The following is a 14,141-nucleotide window of genomic DNA, read 5'->3' on the forward strand; positions in this document are numbered from 1 at the left end:
TCTCTTGCCAGTGGTGATTTTCAGTATGTCAGGAAGATCCAACGTCACAGGTTGCGGGAAAGGAGATAAGAGTGGGGTGTCTTCTCTCCCCGTCTGTGAGGAGTGGGAATTAACTCACGGTGTAGTTGAACCTGCCCAGGGGCCAGGGTGGTCTCTCAGAAACAGTCAGGACCTCAGCAAGAAACCAGAGTCCCTGCTGCCTGTGTGACCTAGAAGTCAGTCAGTTACTTCATCTGTAAGTAATGGTAGTAATAAACCGCTGAACATCGTCCTAAGGATACGTGAAAGAGACTGCGCCCAGAAAGGCACAGAGGCAGCCGCGTGGATGTGGCCAAGGGAGGTCCTCGGGGCCAAGTTTCTTCATCTACTTTTCTTTCTTTTTCAAAAAGGCTTTTCTTCTTTTTTTTTTTTCCTGAAGAGAAATTAGGAATAGTTCTCTTTCTCTCTCTCTTTTTTTAAATTAAAGAAACAAGTCATCCACTTGCAGTTTAGGTGTTCACAGCGGGTCATATGGTTAGACTTGGGCCTCACACTGGTCCTCTACGTGATCACACAGAGGGAGCTCTTGAGGGCACAGCCCTCAGTCAACACCTGACACCTGGGGAGCAGCAGAATGCTTCTGGGGGTGGAGAAACATGCTTGATCAGTGCGAGTTGGCCCTGACCTGAGGATTTCTCTCTGTACCCGGGGTTGTTAAAAAGACGGCAGGACCGTAGGACAGTTCTCCTGGGGCTCTGCAGCAACGCCATGGAACGGGTACTGGTTTTCATTTCTGTTTCTTTGCGAGGCGATGATCTGGGTGGAAACTATGAACACATGTACAGTTTGTGGAAAAGCAGACAACTTTTGCCTGATTTTGTCTTTTTAAATGTCTCCTTCGCACTGAATCTTTTAAAATTACGTTTTATTGTACATCTTGAACTAACATTCATCTTTGTGTTGAATGGTCTTGAAAAAAAATCTCCCAGTGGTCCGAATCCAGGCATCTGTGCGGAAAATAAGCCACAGATCCTTCTCTTTGCATAACCAGAAGTAAAGTGGTTCTGAACTGCAATACTTTATGAAGGACTGCATTAAATCAAAATTGCCTTTTAAAGCTCTGATCAAATGTTAATAGTGAGTAGCACCGTTTCTGTAAACATATTTCTCTTTTTTCTACAGAATGTATGGTGATAAAAGCATTTTGCTAGCACTTTACGATTATTAGGTCAGAACCTGTGGTCATATAAGCTTCTCTCAGGGAGTTCATCAGATTCTTCTAAGAGACTCATTTGAATTTTTAATGCCACAGCTATTTGGTATGCTAATTTGTTCAGTTTAGTATAGCCATAACTAAATATGAATCCAAGGGTTCATAAGAAATAATCTTCCAGAGGAATTAATTTTCAGATATAGAGTTATTTATTTCCTAACAGGACTTAGCCCACTTTTTGCTGTAATTCACATGTCAGCTCTGAGGAACGCTGGGCTGTGCTTTTGCCTGCTCTGCAAAGCACAATATTTGAACAGCTTCTGTAAAGACGTAGGACGGAGAAGGTTGGTTTCCATGTTTAAATAATGATCAGGAAGGAGGCCACTACTTTAAAAAGGGAAAGGGACAATAACATTTTACATTTTTTATTTTTTTGAGACAGGGTCTTGCTCTGTCTCCAAGGCTGGAATACAGGGGCATGATCATGGCTCACTGCAGCCTCCACCTCCTGGGCCCAGGCAATCCTCCCACCTCAGCCTCCCAGGTAGTGGGGACCACCGTCATGTACCCCCACATTCAGCTAATTTAAAAAAAATTTATAGAGATGGGGTCTCCCTATGTTACCCAATCTGGTCTCCAACTCCTGGACTCAAGCGATCCTCCCACTTTGGCCTCCCAAAGTGCCCTGTCAAAAACCTTGTAATTTTAAATAAAGGAGGCATTCTGCGGTTAAGAGCAAAGGCTCTGGAACCAACAGGTCTGGGTTTGGGTTCTTCTTCCGAGTTGTGTAAGCCTCATTTTTCTCTTCCGTGAAGAGGAGAGGACAATGATATTTATCTCCTGTGATAATTGTGAGGGTTGAGTTAACTCAATGATTCAGCAAGTCTTTATTTAACATTTGCGGCATGCCAGCTGCTGGTGATGCCATGGTAAGACAGAGCTGACCCCTGACCTCCTGGAACTAGCAGCCTCAAGAACTTATCCCCTGAGCGACCAGCATATGGAGTGGTGGCAGTATCAGCAGCATTCACTGTGCCACTCACTGAATACCAGCTGTCCCAGGCGAGCATAAGTCATCCTTATGGAAACCCCAGAAATTATAGCAATCACTATCCAATTTTTGTGGTGTGGAAATTGAGCTTCAGAGAAATTAAGTAACTTGAACCAGGTCACATGGCTGATATGCCGTGGGGCTAGACCTATAATCCAGTTCTGTCTGATTCCAAAGCCTGTAATCTTTACGCCGTGTGGATGAGCTGCCTGAGGCTTTGGAATGATCTGTTCAGTACAAGACTGAAGATTTTTAGCTACGGTTTCACCCTGAACTTGGTTTCTCAGATCTTCTCAAAGCTGTAGATGTGATTCTCAGACTTCATCTAGCGGCTGGCCCACCTCCAAAGTAGTATTGTAGTTGAGGTTTTTTGATTTGAGCTTAGACTTAGTCCACTTAATGAAAGAATCATCAATTATTGTAAACTAGAAGTTAACTGTGAAGGAGCCATGAAAAATCAAAGGGAAACTTTTGGAGTTGAACAGATTGTCAGTGACTGGTTTGAGTCCTAGCTTATTTTATCTAAGAACACAAAGCCATGTCTCATGTCACAGTGTCTTAAAACGTCCAGGCGTTCATTCAGTATTAATAGTAGTACAGATCTTTAACGGAATGCGTCAGGAAGCATTAGCAGCTGCCCTTATAGGCAGAATCAGTAACCCTCGGCGACAGGCAGTCCAGCGTTGAGTTTTAGTTGAATCCGGTGTAAGCATGAGGGACTGACTGGTCTGCATTCATTTATCTTATTTATCCTTGTAGATGTCTTTCCATTCCAGAACTGTGATTTGATCCTGATAAGTACAGGCTAAAAGGCCACAGAAAAGGACTTTCTCCAACGCTGAAATTAAACCTTCCCAGAAAATGGCTTGGATGCCCCTCGTAGAAATCTCCGATGCTCTCATGGTGTGGCCTGGTGACCTTACACTATCATGGGTTTGGGCTGATTGAGCTTTCTAGAGTGCTAGATTTGCCCTGATGGACCCACGCCTGTTTTCACTGTCTGATACAACTCTCAGAATGCACCTCTTAGACGGAGAGTACCAGTGCCAGTGATGACGAAGGCTTGTTAGTGATCCAGGATCATTTATCTGAGTAGATTCCCACTGTTGCTGAGCATAAGCAAGTTAAAAATTCTTCTACTAAGATAAGCATGGTCCCCAACACGAATCGAGCTGCTCCTGTATGTGAGCCCGTGGCATACCTGCAGGACTCACAGCAACCCTGAGAGGTAGAGATGTTATCTTATCACCCATTGTACTGAGGAAGAAAAAGACTTGTGGATGAAGGGGTTGTAGGGCATACAGATAATGGCTTTTGCCCGGGCCCTTTCAGACTACACCTTGGAAATTTCCCCACGGGCTGCCTCGCGCTTCCTGCTGCAGCCAGGCCAGCTTAGCCCTTCAAGGAGAGGTGGAGAGTGCCAGAGCGGGAGGGGCTTTCGAGTTGCAGATGGTGCAGATGATCCACCAAATGGTGGTCCTCTCAAGTGATTTTTCTCAATTTCCTGAAAATCATCTTCCGTTCGCTTAGTGCTGAGTCCTTTGACCGTCTGCAGCTTGTGAAACCTGACACGTGATTTCTCCCTCGTGTGTACGACCAGGCTCGTGTTCCTCCTTGTTCCCCATGCCCCTGGGGTCTGTTGCTGACCACCATCAAGCCGATGCCCCTTCGAGCTCGGATCCTCAGCACAGTGGGTGGCACCACACAGGGGTGGGTGTCTCCATGCCTTCAAGGTCCGCAGCACGCAGTGTGATCACCTGTTCATCGTCAGTTTCCCCACCTCACCCGACCCCACACAACTCCATCACAAGAGCTAAACAGCAGGAGAACCTTTGCTCTTGGTAGCTGGAGTAGAGAAGGACTAATGAGATTCTGAACTTGCATTTTACATGTTTATTTCACGTGCTTATTTCTGTTAATCCATATACGAGCGAAGGCAGAAGAGATCGTTTTCCCACTGGATGTTCAGTGCGTCACGTTTGCGGTGAGGCCCAATTGTCCCTTCTCCTTTGTTTACAGCTGCTGCCATCTAATGAATGACACCCAGACCTTGGGGCGCTGTTAGTGTTTTCTGAAGCGGGCATGCTCTCATAACTGCGTGTACACTGTCTTCTCCCTAGTGGCACCCATGGGTACATGGCTCCGGAGGTGCTGCAGAAGGGGACGGCGTACGACAGCAGTGCCGACTGGTTCTCCCTGGGCTGCATGCTTTTCAAACTTCTGAGAGGGTGAGTGCAACGCATCCGTTTAGTGCTGTCCTCATGGCAGCAGGAACTTGGACGAACACTGAAAATACGTAGAAATGACTAGACTCTAATGATATTTCAAATCCCACAGTGATCTTTAAGCCGCATGCTGATCTGGAAGACCCTGCCTTAGAAAAGTGAAAGCTGCTTCCCCATAAGCTGCTGGAGAAAAGCTTATGGCTTTGTATTTTTATTCTCTACCATGTAGGAATCAGGATTCTTTTAAACCTAAAATTAGACTGCTTTGAATTATTTCCACTGGAAAACCACGTTGTAGGAATAAGTATTGTTTTGAAATGTAGGTAATTTTAAAAGGTAGAATAATTTCTTCCCTAGAAATTAGTTATTCATAATCTTGGGGGCTTACAGAATTTTAAGAGTTACCAAAAAAAAAAAAAAAAAAAAAGTTGAAAACCCAAAGTTAACCTATTTGATTGTATTTGTTTTTAGACAGGGTCTCTCTCTGTTGCCCGGGTGCAGTGCAGTGGCACAAACATGGCTCACTGCAGCTTTGACCTCCTGGGCTCAAGCAATCCTTCCACCTCAGCCTCCTGAGTAGCTGGGACTACAGGCATTCACCACCACACCTGGATAATTTTTTAACTGTTTTCAGAGATAAGGTCTTGCCAAATGTTGCCCAGGCTGGTCTCGAACTCCTGGCCTCAAGCCATCCTCCCATCGCAGCCTCCCAGAGTGCTGGCATTATAGGCATAAGCCACCATACGTAACCAGTAAACCCATTTTAAAAGCTTGCATTCACTGGGGAAAATGCTGAAATTCACGTGTGTTTTAAAGCTGCTAGTATACTTGGCCCTTGTTCTGAACTACCAAAGATGGTGAAATAAAGTAGAAAAGATGATGAGAGAAAAGCACTCTCAAAATATATTTTCATATTAAACCAGGCATCCCCAAACTATGGCCCCGCGGGCCGCATGCGGCCCCCGAGGCCATTTATCCGGCCCCCCGCCACACTTCAGGAAGGGGCACCTCTTTCGTTGGTGGTCAGTGAGAGGAGCACAGTATGTGGCGGCCCTCCAACGGTCTGAGGGACAGTGAACTGGCCCCCTGTGTAAAAAGTTTGGGGATGCCTGTATTAAACGCTCAACAATTGTATTACTGTTTCCATTAATTCTAAGTCTTTTAGCTAATTTTAATGGAAATCTTCAGTTAAACTTTTTAATCATTCAGACTCATAATACAAAAAGCATTTTACATTAAAATGTCCTTGTCCAGGTTTTCCTTTGAATACTTTTCATAAGAATGCAGTCCTGATAGTTTGCTAAATGTTGTACCTTTCCATCGGAGAGCCTAATTGAGCACCACTGCATCCTCTTAATACATTTAGCACGTTCTGGAGAGAGGCTGAATTCCAGGCTCCCCCAAAACCAGGTTCTGAGCACCCTCTGTTTCGGCAGGACTCTGGTAATCAGTTGTTGTCTGCTTTGCATTCACTTGTGATCTAAAATTGTATTATTGCTTAGAAAGTTGGGTTCTGTTATTCCTTAATTGAATTATTGTATTTGTGGAGCCTGGATGGCCTTAATTCATGTCATCAGACTAGCTGACCTAATTAGAGAGTTTATCTAAGCAAACCAGAGAAAGCCATTTCCCCAGTGGCGTCGCTTCTGTGCATATGGAGTGCATGAAGACACCCAGGAGGTCTTTGTTCTGGATCTCTGCTGGAGATGTGGTTGGAGACAGACAGTCCCTACCTACAGAATTTGGAGATGATAAAAAAAACAAAACAAAACAAAACAAAAACTCTGTGCAACAGCCACGCTGCTGAATTCAAAAATCAGCAGTAAAATCGGGCAATCTCCCAAGTCTTGTATTTAGGACTTTGTGTACTTGTTTCTTTTGTGATTCTGGTTGTTAAAACGTCGGTGCATCTAGGCTGACGAGGATTTGGTGTAACAGGACTTCATTTTTTAAAAGACTAGAGGGTTTTGTTAAATAACTCTGTCTGCTCCAACAGTGTGGCTTGTGGCTAACAAAATGAACTGTCTTCTTCGGCCGGAATTCAGCTTTGTCGTATTGAACTGGAAGATATGAATTCCTTTGTGAAGTCCTCGGTCTGCCTTGATGGAAGCATTATGTTCAGCGGGGCTCCCACTGAGAAGAGTCTTGACAGACAGGAAGACATCCCTAGGAGGGCCATGAGGGTGGGAGGGTGGATGAGACCAGCGGAGAGCGATAAAATAGTGAGAACTCACCACTTCGGAAAGACCGAAAGAGCTGAGTGCAGAACTCAAGGCAGCCATAGGATGGCCGGCTCCAGCTGCTAGAAGGCCGTCTTGTTGAACGCGTCCCTCTGCATGCCATGTAACTCCAGAGGGGCGCATTTTTGAAGAGAAAGATCGCAGTTTGGTACAAGAATGCCCAGTCATTTGAGCTACCTAGTGAAGGAGGGCTGTACCCCACAGATAGCTGGCTCCCTGTCACTGTTGAGTATTGATTGAGACTGAAACAGAAAGAATCCTTCCAGTGGGTGATAGACAGGATTCGATGGATCTCCCCCATAGGATTTATTATCTCATGCCACTCCCTTGATTGTCGAGAAGTCGCTCACAGATAGGATATAGCACTGAAGCCAAAGAGCAGGAAACGTTTTTTGACTTAAGTGATTTAAATTAAATGTGATAAGCATTTATTGAGTGAGTACCTGTAATATACAAGAGACTGTGCTTGATGCTGTGGGGGAAGGAAAGGGGTAAGGAAGGAAAATAGGAGAGGGAGGGAGGAGGAAGGGAGGAAGGGACGAAGGAGGGGGAGGAAGGAGAGGGAGGAAGGGAGGGAGGAAGGAGAAGGAGGAAGGAGAGGGAGGAAGGGAGGGAGGAAGGAGAGGGAGGAAGGGAAGGAGGAAGGAGGAAGGAGAGGGAGGAAGGAGAGGGAGGAAAGGAGGAAGAAGGGAGAGAGGAAGAGAAGGAGGGAGGGAGGGAAGGAAGGAGGAAGGAAGAAGAGGGAAGAGAGATGGGAAAGGGAATGAAGGAAAGGAGGGAGGGAAGAAAGCAAACAAGGAAGCCGGCTAGCCAGGAAGGGAGCCACACGGAGTCCTTGAGGGATAAGCAGTGCAGGAGAAGAGCTGTGGGTGTGCACGCCGGATCCGGAGCTGGCCGAGCTGTGCCGACTTCGACCGCAGCGATGTGCTGGGAGCACAGTCGTGGGAGAACCAGTTCTCACCTGGAAGCGTAGGGTTGACCTCAGGCAGGAGATAGTGTATGGAGCAGGCTTTGAAGATGGGATGACAATACAAAGGCTGGGAGCAGGGGAAATGTCAGCTTTCTGTGTTTCTCAGGAGCGGGTGCCGAGGGAGAAGGCTCAGACGGTGGGGTCAGCCCTGGGGAGGATCTCGAACGCCGAGCTGAGAATCTTGCCCTTTATCCTCCAGGCCCCGGAGGCTGAAGGCTTTTCAGTAAGATGATTCTGGAAGCAGCCTGGAGCCACGGAAGGACAGAGACCGAGACAGGAGGCAGGCAGACGAATGTGGGCAAAAGGCAGTGAGCTTGCGCGGCGGCCGTGGAGCCTGACAGGAGCGGATGACGTGGTGGTACTGCAGAACGAGAGTCCACGGCACTTCAGTGTTTCCGTGGGGTGCTTTCTCTTTCTGGTTTTTTTTTTTTTTTTTTTTTTTTTTTTTGAGACGGAGTTTCGCTCTTGTTACCCAGGCTGGAGTGCAATGGCGCGATCTCGGCTCACCGCAACCTCCGCCTCCTGGGTTCAGGCAATTCTCCTGCCTCAGCCTCCTGAGTAGCTGGGATTACAGGCACGTGCCACCATGCCCAGCTAATTTTTTGTATTTTTAGTAGAGACGGGGTTTCACCATGTTGACCAGGATGGTCTCGATCTCTCGGCCTCCCAAAGTGCTGGGATTACAGGCTTGAGCCACCGCGCCCGGCTGTCTGGTTTTGTTTTTTAAATAGATGGTTGCATAGGGAAGGATCGGCGTTAAAGATGGTGCGGTTTAGGTTCAGGATGATTGGGAGAATAACGATGTCATGACCAAAATCAGTGTCTGTCAAGTTTCAGTACTGAAGTGTGTGCAGGGCCTCTGAGGAGCAAAGCCCTGTGGCGAGGAGGAGAGGAGGTGGGACTGTGGCAGGAGCCTTCGCCGCCTCAGCTGTGAACCAGGGGATCACGCCACCTGTTCTACTTCCTCACGAAGTTGCTCGTGGGAAAACCTCAAAAATATGCCTGTCAGTATCCTGTGCATTTTTCCCGCATTGTATAGAAGGGAGCCGCAGGCAGCTGTCTTTTCTCAGGCACGGGAGGCCTAAGAAATCAACTGAGCGGAGGAGGAGATTGGCTAGGCAGGGCCTCCGGGACACAGGCTCCGGCCCCGTGCCCTCTGCATCCTGGCACTCTCCTGGGGCACCCGTCGTCAGCCCCGGGGGGCACCGGGCAATGCCTGGAGGCATTCTTGGTCGTCATAACTTGGGGAGGGGCTGCTACTGGCATCTCCTAAGTAGAGGCCAAGGATGATGATCATCAGCATCCTATGGTACATAGGACAGCCCCCGTGGCACCCTAGCAAGGAATCATTTAGCCCCAAATGGCACCGCCCCAGAGCAAGTTACCCCTCCCTCCTCCCACAGCTGTGCCGTGAGGTTGGATCCGTGGTCACCAAGGAAGGGTCTGTGTTCTCTGCTCAGATCCCCTTCGCTTCTGCTGAAACACCTTTCTGCCGCTTCATTTTGTCTTCATCCCCTACAAGAATACTGCAAGGCATTTGGAGAAGGAGTGTGAATGGGAGAACGTTGTCAAGACTTGAGAAGGAATTTTGCATCCCTGGACTCACAGTGATTGACCGAGCCATGCATATGCCCCATTTTTGGGTGCTGGTCACTACTTCTATTTCAGATGACTTTGTCAGGTACTAGAGAGCATCTGTGTATGAAGACACGTCCGTGTTGCGCATCTGTGGAGCTGCCGTCATGATCTTCACCGGGATTTAAGATGTCTGTTAAGGAAATCAATTGATGTGACAGTGGCCTCGATCTTAAGCTCATCACCGTTGATGGTCTCCCTGTGGAGTTGTCAGACACAAGGAGGAGCCCGAGCAGTGGCCTGAGGAGAACTGAATGCTGCCTGGCACTATTGAGTTTGTTCCAGGAGGGGGAAAAAGGGCAGTTTATGAATATTTTGGCAGCTACTGGCTTAGGTTTGAAATGCACATGTAATGTAACATGCCATCTTTGGGGTATTTAAAAATTAACTTTTGATGTGAGAGTTTTTAATCACATAATTTTTGAACCCATTGTTTTCCCATGAATATGATACAGAGTTAACTTGGGGTCGGGGGGCGCGTGTGTTCCCGCATCATTTCTAATGTCCTGAACAATTTTCCTGCTCATGTAGGGGAAACGTGCAGCTGTTCCATAATATCTGCAGTTCAGAAAGCTACACTTGACCACTGCACATGTGAATTCTTTTCCCACAGCGTTCCCTGATGCAGCCAGCGTGTTGCATAGGAAGAATTTGGCCATGCCTTGTAAGCTGTTGACAGGCCCGTTACTGTCTCCTATTTAAAGCGGCTGCATCAGGGAGCAGCTGCGATCACACAGGATCTGTGCTCACCACGTGCCTCGCTCAGAATGGAGATTATTACTATCATAGGTTTTCTTTAACATTTTCCAAAATAGAAACCGAGTCTTTGGCTTTGTTCACAAAGAATAATCAAGAATACATTGGAAACAGATGTGCGTCAAGATTTCAACTGGAAAGACCAAACCGTCTGAACATGGCAGCATCGAACTGAATAGCTGAAGAGCATTTTCTGATAATTTCTTATTGAGCCGGACATGGAATCGCTATATTTATAAAAGGAATTTGTAGCAATAGGGCCCGTGTGCTGGAAATAGTTTTGGCACCACTAACTTTAACTCCAAGTCCCCTCGTAAGCCTCCCTGTGGTCTCATGAAAGACTTGTTAAATTTAGCACAGAGCGTTTGTGTCAGAACACAGCAGGCCTCCTCAGCAAGGTCAGGGTACAGCCCTTTCCTTCCTGCGCAGCCGTGAGGACTCGGGGGCCAGACACAGGAGTGGGGACCTCTGGCTTTGCATGCAGGAGCCAGGTCCGAGGGATTTGTCAAAACACCAGACCTTCACTTAATCCCTTTTAATCCATTAAGGAGCACCGTCGGGTGGAAGCAGCTCAGCGTCAAGCAGGGAGGCTGAGGCTTTCCTAAGATTTGATCAACTCTCATTCCTTTTCTCTGCAACTATAAACACATTAGTATTTCCGGGGAGTTTGTATAAAAGAGAATGATGCAAGCATGATACGTTTTTAAAAATCATAAATAACAGATACTGTTTGCTTTTACATCTGCTTTTTAAATGTAGTAATGGTACATTTTTTTCCTTGGAAATAAGGCAAAAAGAATATTTCCAATCAAAATCTATTTTCAAAGTTAACAAAAGTTTACTGGGTGCTAATTTACCTTGTTTTTATCTTTTCTTTCTTTCTTTTTCTTTCTCTTTTTTTTTTTTTTTTTTTTTTTCAAATTAATGCTTTGAGGAGACGGGAATTAGCTTGTATTTCACTGCCTGAAATGATATGGAAGGAAATAAAGGGCTGGAGTGCCCTCTCTTGTACAAAAAGAAAATCCAAGTGTTTCAGACACTAAATGGTCTGAAATGTAATAATCTCAAGAGATAGTTCAATGTATAACCTAATTAATTCAGTAGGATGACCAGCTCAGTAGCAGTAAGTAGCAGTAGAAGATGAGTGGCATTTTAATTCTTTTTTAGAATCTCACTGATTTATGTGCTCGACATTCTAATCCATTTTATGGAGTTAATATTCAAATATTTTACATAATATCCTGCCTGCCTCAGCTTATGTCATATCTGCCTTATAAGTAAATGTATAGGATTACTACTTTCCAGGCATGTCTTGCTGTAAGAAAATTCAATCTCATGCTTTCAAAGTGAAAAATAAACCATGGTATTCTAGTTTGCATATTTAATAGTTTTTTTAATGATAAGATTTCCTTTGAAAGTCAGCTTCTCCAAAGTTTTAAAAACATGAGAAAGAGTAAGAATAATCTGTTTTACATAGTTCACCAAGTAGACATTCATTTTATAAAGTAAGAGTTTTTTTTTTTTTTTGAGACGGAGTCACACTGTCACCTGGGCTAGAGTACGATGGCTCGATCTTGGCTCACTGTAGGCTCTGCCTCCCAGGTTCATGCAATTCTCCTGCCTCAGCCTCCTGAGTAGCTGGGATTATAGGCGCATACCACCATGCCTGGCTAATTTTTTGTATTTTTAGTAGAGACGGGGTTTCTATGTTGGCCAGACTGGTCTCGAACTTCTGACCTTGTGATCCACCCACCTCAGCCTACCAAAGTGCTGGGATTACAGGCTTGAGCCACCACCACGCCCTGCCCAGTAAGAGTAATCTTTATTTCCACGAGTGATTACTGTATCCGGTTCCTACCACGTGCTCCGATTGTCTTGGCTACTTGTATAGGTATCACTTTAGCTTTTCCCTTCACCGCTTCTGTGAAGTATGTGGCTTGATCGCTGCTTTACAGATGAAGAATTGGTACTGAAGGTTTCTGTCTGGCTGACAGTCAGTAAACAGTCAAGTCACAACTTGAACCCAGCTTTTCTGACTCTGGAGTCTGGGGTTCTGTACAGGAAAGACATGAGGAAGTGCCTAGAGCTGTGGAGAACCTGCTGGTGTGTGGTTAGTTTATTTCTGTTTTCATCAAAGGGATGTATTGCTTAAAATTACTGGTTTCTAGGGGTGAATCGTTTCATCTCCGTCATGTTTTGCTTCAACTGCTGTTCCTTGGGCTGTTTGAGGGACCAATATCCATTTTCCTGAGAGATTTATGTGAAAAGTTACTGTTTAGCTCAAACCCTTGTATGACAAATGTTACATAAATGACTTTCGTTCTCATGATTACCTGTTGGCTAGTTACAAATTCTTTTCTAATGGTATTTCCATTGGAACAGCGTATTCTAGGGCCACAAGTTCACGGAAGGGAGAGTCAGGCAGTTCAAGTAAGACCTAAGTCCTGCTATTTCAGGACGTAACATTTGCTCACCAGTTTTTCTGTGGAAATGATACCTGTTGATAGCTTTTGCATTTCTCCAGTTTTGAATGAGTAGTGATAGGATGTAATACTTTACCCAAATGTTAGGCAATGGTATGTGCTGTCTCACCTAATGCCACGTTTTAATAGAAGAATTCTTTATTTCTACAGTCACAGCCCTTTCAGACAACATAAAACCAAAGACAAGCATGAGATTGACCGGATGACCCTCACCGTGGTAAGGCGATTCAGAACTCTACTCTCTTCTGCATGATAATTGTCATGTTTCATTCTATCAATAATAAAAGTGGCCATCACATAAAATATTATAGGAAATAGAAAACTATATATCATATCAACATAATAAAAAATGTGCTTTCTTAAAACAAATAAATGAAGATATAATTTCTAAAAGAATTTCTAGGAGAAAAATGAATGGAAATAGATGCCAAGGCAGACATCAGGATTTACTAACAAACAGTATGAAGAAGCTAAAAAAATTAGAGAACAAAATAAAGAAATCGGAGAAAAGGAGAAATGACTGAGACGCCGAAGAATGACAGTGCCTTCGGTTCTTCTGGTCTGGACCCAGCCTGAGTGATTTTGCAACTGAATAGTGACCTTTTTATGTTTCTATAGAGTAAATATTAATTCTGAATGAGACTGCAGTTTTTAATACTATTCTTATCCAAGCAATAGCCTTTAACCTAACCTAACTGGTTGGTTGGTAGGATACTGTTTCCATGAACAGATTTTAAAAATCTTACTTGTCTTTCCTCCAGAATGTGGAACTTCCAGACGCCTTCTCTCCTGAACTGAAGTCCCTTTTGGAGGGCTTGCTGCAGCGAGACGTTAGCAAGAGGCTGGGCTGTCATGGAGGCGGGTAGGCCATTGTTCCTGCCTTTCGGTGTCTTTCCCAGAAGAGCAAAAGAGTGATTTTTAAATACTGCCTATCAAAAGTCATCCCTAGTCCTTAAAATCTTCCATTTTGACTTGAAAGGGGGAAAAAATTATCACATGGGAAATATACATATATTGTCCTATGTGTTTTTATAGTTAAGAAGTTGAAGAAGTCACTCACTTTTTTGCTTTTTTTATTTTTGAGATGGAGTCTTGCTGTGTCGCCCAGGCTAGAGTGCAGTGGCGTGATCTCGGCTCACTGCAACCTCCACTCCCTGGGTTCAAACAATTCTCCTGCCTCAGCCTCCTGAGTAGCTAAGACCACTGGTGTGAGCTACCACGCCTGGCCAATTTTTGTATTTTTAGTAGAGACAGGGTGTTGCCATGTTGGCCAGGCTGGTCTCAAACTCCTGACCTCAGGTGATCCACCCACCTTGGCCTCTCAAAGTGCTGGGATTACAGGCGTGAGCCACCCTGGCCAGCCCACTCTTTAACTTTTAAAGATTGACCTTGTGGATGATAGACATGAATTCTGATATTTTGTAGTCCGTTTGTTTTTTAGCGATGGTTATTTTTGTGATTATGGCAGTTTAACATTCTGATCAGATTCTCACATATTTCTCTCATGCATAACTGAGTAACTGCTATCTCTGACATGTACTCACTATTCCCCTGCCCCAAACACTCTAAACAGTAGTATTTAGAAAGCT

At 45.1% G+C, this 14,141-nt stretch overlaps 1 protein-coding gene across 4 annotated transcripts in view; it reads left to right on the forward strand.

Moving 5' to 3' along the window:
• Positions 1 to 14,141, forward strand: part of GRK3 (G protein-coupled receptor kinase 3) — a 144,195-nt gene that overhangs the window by 108,409 nt on the left and 21,645 nt on the right. For all 4 annotated transcript variants that reach the window (XM_074390769.1, XM_039462500.2, XM_074390771.1 and 1 more), the window contains 3 exons: positions 4,364 to 4,471; positions 12,703 to 12,769; positions 13,314 to 13,414. In XM_074390769.1, the coding sequence (XP_074246870.1) occupies positions 4,364 to 4,471; positions 12,703 to 12,769; positions 13,314 to 13,414 (276 nt within the window). The remainder of the gene's footprint in view (positions 1 to 4,363; positions 4,472 to 12,702; positions 12,770 to 13,313; positions 13,415 to 14,141) is intronic.

The sequence above is a fragment of the Saimiri boliviensis genome, chromosome 21 (assembly GCF_048565385.1).
Source record: "Saimiri boliviensis isolate mSaiBol1 chromosome 21, mSaiBol1.pri, whole genome shotgun sequence".
NCBI lineage: Eukaryota > Metazoa > Chordata > Mammalia > Primates > Cebidae > Saimiri > Saimiri boliviensis.